The 14854-nt window shown below is 35.3% G+C and overlaps 1 protein-coding gene across 1 annotated transcript in view; it reads left to right on the top strand.

Moving 5' to 3' along the window:
- The window catches only part of ATP2C1 (ATPase secretory pathway Ca2+ transporting 1), a 132210-nt gene that overhangs the window by 92758 nt on the left and 24598 nt on the right, over window positions 1-14854 (top strand). The window contains exons 11-16 of the mRNA XM_046678137.1: window positions 1275-1341; window positions 6502-6626; window positions 7502-7599; window positions 9529-9624; window positions 9714-9803; window positions 11667-11771. Coding sequence (XP_046534093.1) covers window positions 1275-1341; window positions 6502-6626; window positions 7502-7599; window positions 9529-9624; window positions 9714-9803; window positions 11667-11771 — 581 coding nt within the window. The remainder of the gene's footprint in view (window positions 1-1274; window positions 1342-6501; window positions 6627-7501; window positions 7600-9528; window positions 9625-9713; window positions 9804-11666; window positions 11772-14854) is intronic.

Consider the following 14854-nt stretch of genomic DNA (forward strand, 5'->3'; position numbering starts at 1 on the left):
TTTATTAAAACTGATGATACTGAGTTTTTCCTCACAAAATTAGTGTTGCACTGATTGCTCTCCATCTTTTCAAAGATAAAGGTTAAATAAAGCAGAGAGTATGGAATCAGTTGTTTGGTTTATGTTAATTGATTTTTTTATTTTTAAATGCCATAGAAGTTGTATTTTTTTAAATGCTAATGTAGGTTTAGATGTCTTAACTAAGATACAGCACTCTGAGCCAAGTCCTAAGTAACTACTTCGTTTGCAGTATGAACTTTATTTTTTTTATTTATTTTTTTATTGAGTTATTGATAGGTTACAATCTTGTGAAATTTCAGTTGTACATTAATGTTTGTCAGTCATGTTGTAGGTGTACCACTTCACCCTTTGTGCGCACTCTCCACCTCACCTTTCCCCTGGTATCCACTAAACTGTTCTTAGTCCATAATTTTAAGTTCCTCATATGAGTGGAGTCATACACAGATTATCCTTCTCTCGCTGGCTTATTTCACTTAACATAATTCTCTCAAGGTCCATGCATGTTATTGCAAATGGAATGATTTTGTTCTGTTTTGCAGCTGAGTAGTATTCCATTGTACATATGTACCACATCGTCTTTATCCATTCGTCTCTTGCTGGACACTTAGGTTGCTTCCACGTCTTGGCTATTGTAAACAGTGCTGCAGTAAACATTGGGGTGCATAGGACTTTTGGGATTGCTGACTTCAAGCTCTTTGGATAAATACCCAGTAGTGGGATGGCTGGATCGTATGGTAGTTCTATTTTTAATTTTTTGAGGAATCTCCATACTGTTTTCCATAGTGGCTGCACCAGTTTGCATTCCCACCAGTGCAGTATGAACTTTAATGTGTAATGTCTTGGTATGGAGTCAGGAGAAGTTCCAGAGTTTATTTTTGCAAAGCTGATAGTAAATAGAAGACCTATATGTCTTAAACTACCTTCTCTTTTTCCCCCCATTGTATGAAAATACTGGTAATGTTTTCTTAAACTGGGAACTCTCAGATGTTATTTTTTTAAGGAATGGGTAGCAGCAATGGCAGCAAAAATTAAAACTGTGTGTGCATGTGTGCATACGTAGCATTAACTTTAAGCAGTATTAACTTTAGTCTCCGGGCTTAATGGATTTTTGTAAAATCTTGTAATCGTGATCTGATATAATTTCCCTTTTATATCAAGGGACTTTTTGGCTGCCCTCAGCTTGCTATTCTATTTGTTCTGTGCCTAGCTGGTTTTATATAAAAGGGAAAAATAGCAATTTGATTCTGTTCCAGGTATCATCATGTTGGTTGGCTGGTTACTAGGAAAAGATATCCTGGAAATGTTTACTATTAGTGTAAGGTAAGTTCTAATAGTGTGTTTATAAATTGAAGTCTCTTTTGCCTCTCATTTCTCTGATAGGCATAGTTAGTGTTCCATTATGGAGATATTATATGAGCACATAAGACTATAAAATCTACTTAAGAGGTTCAGAATTCATGTATTGAAATGAACTCTAGGAAAATGAAAACCTACATATATGGCAGTGGAGAAAACCCATACTAGATGTCTAGTATTATTTATCCAATATTGCATTTTTATATATAAATCGACAATTAAGGATTGCCAAACTGAAAACTGGCAGCATCAAAGAGACCACAATATAGAAATTGAATAATCAATCTCAGAGGAAAATGAAAAATTCAAGAAATAGAAGAAAAACTAAAAATATACAGAAAGCGGGGCCGGCCCTGTGGCTGAGTGGTCAAGTTCGCGTGCTCCGCTTTGGTGGCCCAGGGTTTCCCCAGTTTGGATCCTGGGCACGGACATGGCACTGTTCATCAGGCCATGCTGAGGTGGCGTCCCACGTGCCACAACCAGAGGCACTCACAACTAGAATGTACAACTATGTACTGGGGAGCTTTGGGGAGAAGAAGAAGAGGAACGAAAAAAAAAGATTGGCAACAGATGTTAGCTCAGGTGCTAATCTTTAAAAAAAAAAATTCAGATACTGAATTCTGAAGAAAAAAATACACAGAAAGCTTTTGTATTTTCAGAGATTTGTGAAGAAACTGCATTCATGATAGATGGACAGATTGCTGTAGAAAAGGATCACAGAACAAAATGAGTTTTTAAAATTATGATTATGATTGCTGAAATTACAAATTCAATTTAAGGGCTATAAAATAAAGTCAAAGAGGTCTCCCAAAAAATAGAGTAGAAAGTCCAAAACAGAAAATGAGATAAAAAAGTGACAGAATAATTCAGTATTATTATTATTCAGTATTCAGTAATATTATACCTAATTAGGAGTTTCAGAAAGAGGTAAGAAGAAATTAGATAAGAAATGATACATGAATACTTTCTCAATCTAAAGCAAGACATGAATGTTTATAGTTTGAAAAGATTCTCCGAATGCCAAGCAGGATGAGAAAACTTCAACCTAGATACATCATTGTGAAACAAAAGAAAACAAGTTAGATCATCTACAAAGGAAGGATAATTAGACTGTTATCAGACTTCTCATTAGCAACTGCAGTTCCCACCTCGGAGTCTTTTTAGGCTCTACTAAACATTTCAGCTCATAAGGCTTTCATCGTTCACATCTGGTACCTGTGCCCTGAACACAGCAGGGCAACTTCAGGCGTCTCTCTTCTGAGAGAGTCCTTGCAGCAGTCCATGCAGCAGTTCAGCTCAGGTACAAGGAGGTGAGATGACCCTGTGAGTGCAGGAGCTACCCTAGGTTAAAATGCCTCCTAGTCCACAGGAGCCACCATCTCTGGAAACATACTTTTCAGGGTGCCTGCAAGAAACTTGGTCCAGTTATATGAGTCACTACCCTCAGGAAACCCAAAGCGATGGCTTCCTATAAGATAATTATAAATCTCCCAGTCCATAGACAGTTTATCAGTCAGGCGATCCCTTTATCATAAGCAGTGTTGCCAAGCAACGTTACCCTTATAAGATCACTAGGGAAACAGAGCTAGAGATTTAACTAAATACAGAAGGGGAAAAGGATTTTATTAACCCTTCATCCACAGCATTATTGGATTACACTGGAAGATAGTGGGGCAGTTCTATCAAAGTATTGGGGGAAAATGATTGTAAGTCTATAAATCTAGGCCTCACCAAAGTATCAGTCCAGTTAGTTACAAATAGATAGGCAGGAAATCAGAAAATTTATCCCTTACCTATCCTTTTATGAATTCCAGCAAAACAAGGGTAAAAGAAAGGAAGATAATGATGTGTGGTCGTGTAAGAAGGAGTGGGACTCACCTAGACATCTAAGGAAAAGAAACCCTGGATGACAGCTCTGTGGTAGGCCTAGGAAGTAATAGTTCAAGTGTTAGAACAAAAATCAATGGATTAAAAAAATCAAAAGGAATAGGTAAGATAAATAAAAAGTTAAAGATATTTGTGATATTGTCAAGGAGTATATTTTTTCCTCAAATGGACAAAAATACAATTTGAAGCTCTTGGCTTAAATCTGTATAAAAAAGCCTTGGGTTAAATATAAAATAAGTTTTAAATGGAGCTTGAGTTTGAGATATTGATCATTGGCGTATTACCTATTGGACTCATTTTTAGCTTTTGAGTATTTTTTTGAGCAGTTAACTATTTGTGGAGATCGACACATGACTTTTATTGCTACTTCAAGGTCTTTCAAAGGACAAAACATTTTTAAACTTTTTTAGGAGGATAAAACTCATTTTATTTTGCAATTACCATATGGGCCCATTGTACTCTTATAAATATAAAATACATTATCAGATCTTTAGTGACCTTATTATTCCTATGTCTTGAACATTTTGCTATCTCATTACTCTAGCACAATTATTTTAACAATTATTTTTAATTGTGCTAAAAATGAGTAAAACTATAAGAAAGAAGAATGATGGAACCACTTAAAATGTTGATATAATAATAAAGTAAATCATTACTATTCTCTTATGTTGCCCAAAGTATTACATCATTATTTAAGAAGGTATAAAAGAAGTTTGGAGAACACACTCTTTGTAGTTTTTTTTTGTTTTTCATTCAGCGAAGTTGAGAATTCAGAATTTTTTGTTTTCCACCATAAGGGCAAAGAATAATTGACAGAAGAATTTTTGCAGTTATTAGACAAACCAGAAGATGAATGAAAAGAGACAACCCCTGCAGGCTTTAAAGTTGAGGGTGAAATTGAATCATATAAGTGAAATTTCAACACTGGGAATCCTTAGATGCTGATGCTCTAGATTTTCTCGAACTCCTGCATCAATGAGGAACAGTTTATTTCTAAGGACAAAAAGAGGAGGACAGGTATTCTCTTCCAGTTAGTCATTCTATAACAAGGAATTAATCATGCAATGTTTTCCATCAAGAACCTGGACCACCTCTTTTTGCTAAAAGACTGTATGATGGTATTCTTTCATCTTTTATGATACTTGTTTACCAACATTTACTTCATACCATTTTTAAGTGGAGAAATGCTAAAGGACAGTATGAATATAAAGGTGATTAAAAGGAAATAGATGATATAGAAATGAAAAACTTCATTGGTTTCACCATTGTAATTGGTGTTTATAAATCTAAAAATGAAAATGTTTTGCAGTTATGTTTCAAAGAAGATGCGTATCCTCCTTTAAATAGTTACGAACCATCAGCATTTTCAGAAGCGTTGTGCTTTGAAGAAACAAATATGAAAAGAAGAACCAGAATTGATAAGCCTATAACCTGTTTTAAATGTATTTTAAATTTCAAATCAATATTTATGAGGTGAATTTGTTACAGGTTCATTCATGACAATTGATGAGCAGTTAATTGCGTCTAAAGGATGTCACCCATTTCACATATATGTATTGTGGTCATCATCATCATCATCATAGATATATATATATATATGTATACCTTCAAATCCAGGAATATAGTTTGGGGTTAAAATTCAAATGAAAACTTGTAATGAAGTTTTTCACAATCCATTTTATTCCTCTGCAAATTATTTATAACATGACTTAAGTATAAAATAATGAAAAGGTCCACTGGATTTAGATTGTAAATGATGATGCCTATTTTTCCTGATATAGTGACAGTTAATGGAAGCATAAGAAAAGAGGATTCTCTTTCAACTTAGAATATTTCAAAAGAGAGAAGCAAATGTTAATGATAGCATGTATTTCTTGACTCTTCAGTGTATACTGTTTAGCCAGGGGTATTATAAATGTTATTCGTTGGCTTTCAACTTTTAGAATCAACCTGTGAATAAAGCATGAAAAAGTTAATTATGCTTATAGAACAGGGTGCTAATGATATTAAATTAGAACATGCTAAAGCAAAAGTAGGTAACAGAATTTGGGAAGTAGAAGTAGCAGAGGGAATGGTGTTCAAATGAAGAATAGGAATGCTTATGTCCTTATCTGTAGTAGAGTCAAGAGATAATACTTGGAATGGGATGAAAAATAGAGATTTAATTTGAATTTTTTTATCTTACAAAGGGAAACAGTGAAGTAATTAATTTTTTTGTTGTGATAAAAGACACATACTATAAAATTTACCATTTAATTTAGTTTATATTTTTTGGTGAGGAAGGTTTGCCCTGAGCTAACATCTGTGCCAGTCTTCCTTCATTTTGTATGTGGGTCACCACCACAGCATGGCTGACAAGTGGTGTAGGTCCACACCCAGGATCTGAACCTGTGAATGCAGCCTGCCAAAGCAGAGCATGGTGAACCAGTACACCATGAGGCCACCCCCCAAATTTACCATTTTAAAGTATATAATTCAGTGAGATAAATAGTTTCAGAATGTTGTGCAACTATCTCTAGTGTCAGAATGTTTTCATCACCCCAAAAGAAAGCTCCATCACCCTTAAGCAGTCACTCCCCATTATTCCTTCTCCCTAGTGCTTGGCAACCACTAAACTGCTTTCTGTCTCTCTGGATTTGCTTATTCTTGATATGTCGTATAAATGGAATCACAGTATGTGTGTCCTTTTGTAACTGGTTTCTTTCACTTAGCATAACATTTTCAAGGTTCATCCATGTTGTAGCATGTATCAGTACTTTATTCCTTTTTATGGCTGAATAATACTCTATTGTATTATTATACCACAATTTCCCATTCATCAGTTGATGGACATTTGGGCTGTTTCCATCTTTTGGCTATTGTGAATGGTGCTGCTGTTAATATTCCTGTACATATTTTTGTCTGAACACCTGTTTAGTTTAGATGAGGAAACTAAACTACAGAGGTGGAGTAATAATAGCTCAGGATAATACAGGTAAAAATTGGTGAAGCTAGGTGTATAAATTTAGGCAGTCTGACATCAGAATCTGTATTCTTTAACCACTATGCTTAACCTGGCAGTTAGTAAGTGTCTAGTAAATGTTAATCAACTTTCCCTTCCTTTTGAGGCCATTTTTGGGTGCTTACAGTATTAATTTTGCATTTTTTTAGCCTCTATTTTAAGTAACAGCCAACTGAAATTATTGCCGTGGGTGCTGTTTAGTTTATACTTCAATACTCTGTATATATTGGTTACAGTTTGGCTGTAGCAGCAATTCCTGAAGGTCTTCCCATTGTGGTCACAGTGACTTTAGCCCTTGGTGTTATGAGAATGGTGAAGAAAAGGGCCATTGTGAAAAAACTGCCTATTGTTGAAACTCTGGGTAAGTCTGTGGTAAGAGCATACTTATGCAGTGATGTATTTGTTTACATCAACGGCGAATCATCTTTAGATTTTACAGTTTTTTGTCCTAGAGGTTTGCATGGTGGTATTTGGCTTGTGGCAATGTTGAGTATGGTTATAACAACCCAAAAAGGTAATTAAAAATCATATCATATCACATAGCATATCACTCAGAACAGGGGACTTTGAGAGAAGTCTTTCTGCATCATGGAATGTTCTAATGCTTAAATCATGTACAAAAAAAAAAATCCATGTAACAAATGAAACCTTAGGGGAAAATTAATAGAACTTTTTTCTTTTGACATCTCAAGGAAGATAATTGATAATTATAGATCCTAAAATGTCATACTTAAGTTGAATTTGCTGATAAGAACAATAAATACACAATATTGCTATAACTTTATTTGCAGTATGAACATTGCGATAACTTTCCGTATGGTTTGAAACTTCTTTAAATTTAAGAATCCAAAAATGTTGAATTTAATTTCTGATTTACATTTTAATATTGGGAAGGCAAAATACCTTAAAATGCTGACTAAAAAAATTATATGGGTTCTATTTTGGTACCTTTGAAACTTTCTAGAAAATGTATTATATAAAATTACCATATAAAGCTATTGTTGAGTAGCTTTGTAGAAATTTAACTGTAAGTAAATAAGAAAAAGTCAACATTTATCAGTATCTAATTTTTAATTTTAATTTCAGAAACTACCTTATGATGAAGCAATAATAACGAGTTTGATTTGTACAACATTCGGAGAAGCAGGACAGGCTTCCAGAGTTTGATTTGTTTTCAAGTGTGAACTTGTATTTCTCCCTGACTCTCTTGGTGACACAAAATGATTTATTCTTTAGGCTGCTGTAATGTGATTTGTTCAGATAAAACTGGAACACTGACGAAGAATGAAATGACTGTTACTCACATATTTACTTCAGACGGTGTGCATGCTGAGGTACTCTATAGATGTTTTCCTTAATGGCAGTATTCCTTTGATAAGAAACTTGGTGTTTAACATTCCTAATGATTCCAGTGTCTTACCTTCGGAAGGGCTGTAAATTAGTCAGCAACAGAGCTTTTTCCTTCCCATGTGATTCTACCAAATCTTGATCCTATTGCACTTGTATGCTCCAGTTGTACAGTCCAGAAACTTTGAATCCTCCATGGCACCTCTCTTTCCATCACCCCTACATCCATTCGTTACCGAACTCTGGATGTCCGTGCTCTGTACACAGCTTGAGGGATCTTTTACAGCCGAATTTTGACCATGTCACTCCCTAAATTAAGATGCTGCAGTGGCTTTCCTTTGTGACCAGGATCTCAAAGTGTGACATCTCAAGGCCCTACATAGTCTATCCCTTATTTCCTTCTTCAGCCTCATATGCTGTCCTTTGCTTGCTGTGTATCAAATACACTGGCCATGGTTCTTTCAGTGTGACAAAATTCCTTCTGCTCCAGAACCTTTGCTGCTGTTCTCACTGCTTAGGACAGTCTAATGCCTCTTCATCTTTTGCACCTCAGTTCCAACCCTAATTTTTCAGAAAAGCTTTGCTGACCACCCAGAACTGGCCCTGTGCTATATGTTTTCATAGCACTCTATACCTTAGTCCTTAGCTCAGGGAAAATTTTCTGTCCCTCTTTGCATTATACTGAAAGTTTACTGGGCAGGAACTGTGTTGTCTGACACAGGACCTGCCTCATAGTATTAAACTTGTTGGAAGAATAAATGAATGATGAGTTACTTTATTTAAAATAATGTATTGGCAGTTTCTTAAGTGCATGTCAGTGGATGTGCATTGTTTATTTTTGAAGCTGAGTGAGGATAAGTCCCAATCTCACTTAGTCTTGGCAGGATTTCTGGCTGGAATGTTCATTAGCACTACTTATCATTATAGTATTTTAAAATGTATTTATAGCTAATTCACTGAGCAAAGTAAGCATTAGAGAAATTGACAGAAGTTGTACTTAGGTTTATTTAATTTCATTTTACATAGGCCTTAAAATAAGACTATTGATATTTAGAGTGTTACATATGGTTAAGGATACCCAGTGCTGTGTTGTTGAATGTACCTTTTCTGGATGACTCAGAAGGGTCATTGGGATTATATGTCCATATATGGTCCGTGTATGGAAGGTAGGGTATGTAAATTTCTCTTTTGTTTTAGCCCATAAGTGTATATGTCAAGCATTAACCATTTGTTAATTTCTAAGATGTCTTATTTTTGTTGTGAAATTTAGCTTTTGTTTGGCTTGGTTTGTTTTAGCTATATGGGATAAATATCTGGCTTGTTTCTACTTTCCAGTTTTTAAAATTGACATATAATATGCTATGTTAAAGTAGTTTGTAAGCACTAGAGTAAATCACTTAATGTCTCTGAGCCTGCATATTTGCAAAAAGAGTTCTGCTTTTGTCTAAGTCACAGGTTTGTCTTGAATGATAGATGGGGTAATGGATTTGAATTCTTTGCAAAGTGTATTATGTTATATAAATAGATTGTTATATAAATTTAAGCTCACTTATGTATAGAAATTTTCATGGTTTATCCTTTTTTTAATAGAATATCATAAGTGGAAACAATGTAAGATTATATTATACTAGCAATTATAGTCTTTCTCTGTAAAATATACTATACATTATTATAATTATTAGTTAATATAATTAATTTTTATTATAATTAACTATAGGTGTATCATTGTGGTAAAAATTAAAATCTATATTCTTTTTTTAAGTATTCTTTTAGACAAACAAATGCTTTTCTAGGTCTACACGCTAACTATCATGATGTGTAAAATGAATTGAACACAACTCATCATAGTTTTCGGTTTTCATAAGCATTGTCACTGTCTATTGGTTGTATTACTGACCCCACTTTATGTTCCTTAGGTTACTGGAGTTGGCTACAATCCGTTTGGGGAAGTAATTGTTGATGGTGATGTCGTTCATGGATTCTATAACCCAGCTGTTAGCAGAATAGTTGAGGTAAATACTTTATACTCTAAGAAGGTGACTTTCTTCATAATGAATTAGGACACAGTGATGGCTTCATAGTTTATGTATATTTCTCTTAGGCAGGCTGTGTGTGCAATGATGCTGTAATTAGAAACAACACTCTAATGGGAAAGCCAACGGAAGGAGCCTTAATTGCTCTTGCAATGAAGGTATGTGCCTGATCTCTGTTCTTTGGCATATGAGACATCATCCTCACAAGAGAATGTGAGGCCATAAATTTCACTATTACTGGTTTTTAGATGTAGAGTGAAGAAGACTCATAATATTTCATTGTTTTTACTGCCTTTTGTGAACCAGTTTTATTCTTCCTGGAAATACAGAGCATAGAGCTTTTTCAGTGTAACTCTATCCCTTACATGCAAGATACAAACTAATGACCAGTGATCCATTTCTTCTTATGAAGAAGTGTTTACGTCTTCCATAAAATTTAGAATTTTGTGCGAAAATGTTTATAAATGTGTGTAATTGCTGATAAATACTAACTTTCAAATGAGGAAAAGGCAATATTCTTTAATATTTCCATGTAAAGATATTAAGGCCATCACAAGAGATAGCTTTTCTTTTTCCAGTCTTCCCTTTCCCTCTGTTATCAATTTCTTAAAATGAGTGTAGACTTAGAATTTGTAGTGGGGAGATGGGGTGCTGTTCTCAGTGACTCTTTCATTGATCCCAATTGATCTCCTCTTCTCCTGAGTCCTACATTTGATTAAATGAGAAACCTAAAAGTCCAGTCTGTCACTCCCATAACAAAAATAAAATTCCTACTTTTAAGAGCAGTCTTAGAAAGCTTTGAGACTTGTGTGAAACAGGATGTCTCTAAATGAGCTTGCTTGAATTGAGATCCAATGTAGAAATGTAGGTTGTTATAACATTTAATTTAATAAAATAAAATTCATATTTTTAGAATGTATATGTTTCCTTAACAGAAAGCTACATTTCTTTATCATTTCTTCTTCTTGTAACTAAAATAGCATAATATAGCTTTTTAAAAGATATTCAGAAGTATCTGTTAACGCATATTTACTGTGTTATACATAATCATCTCTTTGAGGGATAGGAGTGTGAACCACATCCTTATGGGGGGACCTCACATTTTAGGTAGGGCATTGACACCGAAGTGCTTGGAACAAAGAAAAGGTCGACCAAGATAGTAGACAATTAAGTCCTAAACATTGAGCCACATGTAAAAACAATGGAAATTCAGACTTAGGATCTGGGCTTTGAAGGATAGGAAGGATTTAGATAGGAGATAAGCTAGGGAAAGAATAAGAATAAAAGCATGGAGGAATACATAAGCATAGAATGGATTGTGGCTTATGAATTGGTTAACCTGAATAAAATGAAAGGAGTTTGAGTAACTCAGAGGATTTTAATTGGGTGTATGGTGGGTTTCTGGAGGACCTTTGAAAGACAGGAAGAAGAGCCTGAACATGTTTTAAAAGATAACAAAAAGGAATAAACTAGGTTTTTGGGTAGTTTGAGAAAGTATTTATGAATATTTGAAGGAAAATGCAAAGGGTATTGGGAGAGAGAACAGCTACATGACATTGGTAGTCAGACTATCAAGTGGTAGGGTGTAAGGGAATAAGATAACAACAGGCAAGATAGATTTGAATCCCTAAGAAGAGAGGAATTGAATCTGAAGCTTCTATTGATTATAAAAGTACATGCTCAGTGTTGCTGGGGTACCTTTATTTGTATCCTGCTTTCTTCCAGAATTTGAGCCAGTAGAGATTTTAATATATTCAGTATTGAAAATCTGGTCTACATACAGGCCAGGTAGCGTGCCTTAGACTGTATCTATATACCCAGGCTTTCGTGTTGAACATTTGTGTTGCTGTTCAGAGAAATACAGTATATATGGATGGAGCACTGCTATTCTATCACCATTATTTGAAAAATAATCCAGGTATCTGTAACTAGACTAGCTGCAAGTTATTACCTTTGTTCTTTGTTAAAGGAAAAAATAGTCACATGTCAGTGAGAATTAACTTTGTTTTTGTGCCATATAGATGGGTCTTGATGGACTTCAACAGGACTATATCAGAAAAGCTGAATATCCTTTTAGCTCTGAGCAAAAGTGGATGGCTGTTAAGTGTGTACACCGAACACAGCAGGTATCCTTTCATTTAAAGAATACTTACTATATCTTGTTTAGCATAGATGACTATTTTTCATTTACTATTCACCTTTAGATTTAAACAGTCAGTGAACATGAGACCTGTTGCTTTAAAGTGTGTGATTTATAGTACACTCATCCATTGTTATTCTTATGTTTTAATTCATGCATAGGTTCTTCAGTTTTGCTGTGTGAGCAAACAACTTAAACGAGTTGAGCCTGGCCTCAGTCTCTTAGAGCCTGCAATATCAGATTCTGTTTTTTCTTTCTTTCTTTCTTTTTTTTTTTTAATGAGGAAGATTGGCCCTGAGCTAACATCTGTTGTCAATCTTCCTTTTTTCTTTTTTTTCCCCTCTCCAAAGCCCCAATATCTAGTTGTAAGTCATTCTAGTTCTTCTATGTGGGATCTTGTCACAGCATGGCTTAATGAGCGGCACATAGATCTGTGCCCAGGATCTGAACTGGTGAACCCTGGTCCGCCAAAGCAGAAAGTTCAGACTTAACCACTTGGCCATGGGGCTGGCCCCTGACATCAGATTCCTTTAACATCTTTTTTGTTCTTGATGACAGTCTCTGCTGATTGTCTGTTGTTGATCTGTGTTCTTTCACTGAAGGAATGTCTTGTCTTCAGAACAAACAAAGCTACTTTATTTTGTGGAAAAGTGGTTACCAAATGTGTATAATTCATGTTAGTTGATCCAGCTTACCAAGTGGCAAATTGACATGCACTGATAGTTCAAGCTACTACCTTGTTCCTGGGTGTTTTAGAAATTTTTACACTGTAATAAGAGTTATTAGATATCTACAGTTATAATTATATCACTCATAGTTGCTATTACCACCTTGATGTTTAAACTTACTTTGCCCTTGAAAATACATATTTGTTATTTTTACATTTCCTTTATTAGGAACTCATAATTGTTTATGTGTTTTCATCTGTGAGCAAACACTTTGAAACCAGTTATATCTCTGTACACAGGAACGAGTGAGAGAATTCCCCCTCACCCATTATAAATAGGAAACATACAGATTTAAAAAAAAAAAGGCCAAGATGGTCAACATTGTGAGTAGAAGTCTGCCAGGAACTCTGTTCATGAGGGGAAAAAAGATTCCTGTTTAATCTTTACAGGAAATTTTATAAACTCCTGGCAAGAGAGAGAATTAAAAATGAAACTATAAAAATAAAATGTCACTTAAACCTTGCGATGTAAAGCTTTCAAAAATTGCATTAGAGTTAGATAATTTTTAGTTGATGTCCCTTGACGATATACTTATATAGTATGAATACCTATATGAGTTTATTTGGAAGGTCTGTTTCCTTACATTTTATATACGATCACACAGCATTTCAAGATAATATGGCTCATGTAAAGTTTAATGATTTGACTTCAGCAATTTTGAATCTAACTTCACCAAAGGTGTACATTTGGAAGTTGTACATTGAATCTTCTCCATTTTGGGAATGGGGGATAGGGAGTGGCAGGATATAAGTTCGGAAAGATTGGTGTGTTTATTCTTCCTATTTGTTGACCTGAAGATTAACAAAACCAACCAATGTAACTAATAAAACCCAAACCCACTGACGTGACTCAGGATACAGAAGAGATCAGCCCGGCATAGATATGGCGAACTTTCCAATTTAAAAACAACCCCAGTGGCTCAAATAGTTTGTCTTTAGAGGACTTTCATTTGAACGTGACAATATGCATTTATCTCTGTTCTTTCGCTGGAAGCTACCAAAATGACAACCAACAAATAAAAGATATAAACTAAAAAAGAGAAGTATGGGAAAGGCTCCAGGTTGACAGATATCAGGGACTAAGGCATAGGGCTAAAAACAGGAAGTCAGGTTGAAATTGAGTAAGGAACCAATAGAACTCTTCCAAGTACGTTTTCTGTTTTTTGAGGCCAGACCCTTAGTCATTCTTCACCCCTGTAGAATATCAAAAATTCATCTTGGGGAAGAGAGTGGAAGGCAGAATTAAGGCTTAAGACTGAAAACAGGGTGATTAAGGCAAGTGATTATCCTAAAGTGTAAGCTGCTAGGCCATAACTCTGCCTTCTCAGAATTCCTGCAGGTAGGTATCTCCCTACCCTCATTCTCTAAGTCAGAAGACTGATGAGGTTTAGAGAAGCAGACTGGTCCTAGCGAGATTCCAACAATACAGAGTATCCCTGACTAAGCTCTTTGTTCGTGGTAGGGCTTACCTACTCCTGGGCTTCATCTCATCACCCTTCGGCAAGGGCCACAAGTTGATACACTCTGCCAATGCCCTTGGAGCTGCTGGACCTTTAGTTGCTTCAGTCTTGAATGTAAATGAACACTCAGGGATTGCTAGATATTTGGGGAAAGTCTTCAGTGTGAAAGACACAGACCAAACCAAGAGAAAGGGGTCTCAGAGAAACAAAGATAATGGTGGATGCTGAAGAAAATTTCCAAAGACCATAGCAAAATAACAACAAAATACTTTACAAATAGAACGTTTTCAAATAAAGTTAAGGAATCTATCAGAAAGTAGAAAATCAAACAGGTGGACAGTATAAAAGATAAAGTATGAAACTCAGAAAGTAAATAAAGGAGATCCAACATCTACCTAATAGTGGTAACAGGAAGTAGAGAACAGAAATTGGGAAGATTTTATCAAATAACATCAGAAAATTTTCCAGGGGAAAGACTTAAGCTTCTAGGATAAATTGCCCACCAGCCGCTCAGAGTGGCGGGGTGAGGAGATAAACACAAGGCCCGTAATAGAGAAATTTGAGGACACACGGAGCATTCCGAAAGCTTCCAGAGGTTTTGGGGCAGGAAGGAGGGCCAGGGGAGATTATATATACACAAAGGCTTAGGAATTAAATGGCTTATAAATGCAACACTGGGCCCCGGAGGCTGGAAGATGATAGAGGAAGGCCGTCAAATGAGAGGAAGTTTACTCCCAGCTGAATTTACAAGTGTAGGGATAGAATAAAAATATTTTCAGACATTCCAAGTCTCAAAATGTATATCCCACACACTTTTTCTTAGAAGGGCCCTGGTGGATATATTATTCCAAGATAAAAAAATAAACTAAGAAAAGGACGACT

Source organism: Equus quagga, chromosome 1 (genome assembly GCF_021613505.1).
Source record: "Equus quagga isolate Etosha38 chromosome 1, UCLA_HA_Equagga_1.0, whole genome shotgun sequence".
In the NCBI taxonomy this organism is placed as follows: Eukaryota; Metazoa; Chordata; class Mammalia; order Perissodactyla; family Equidae; genus Equus; species Equus quagga.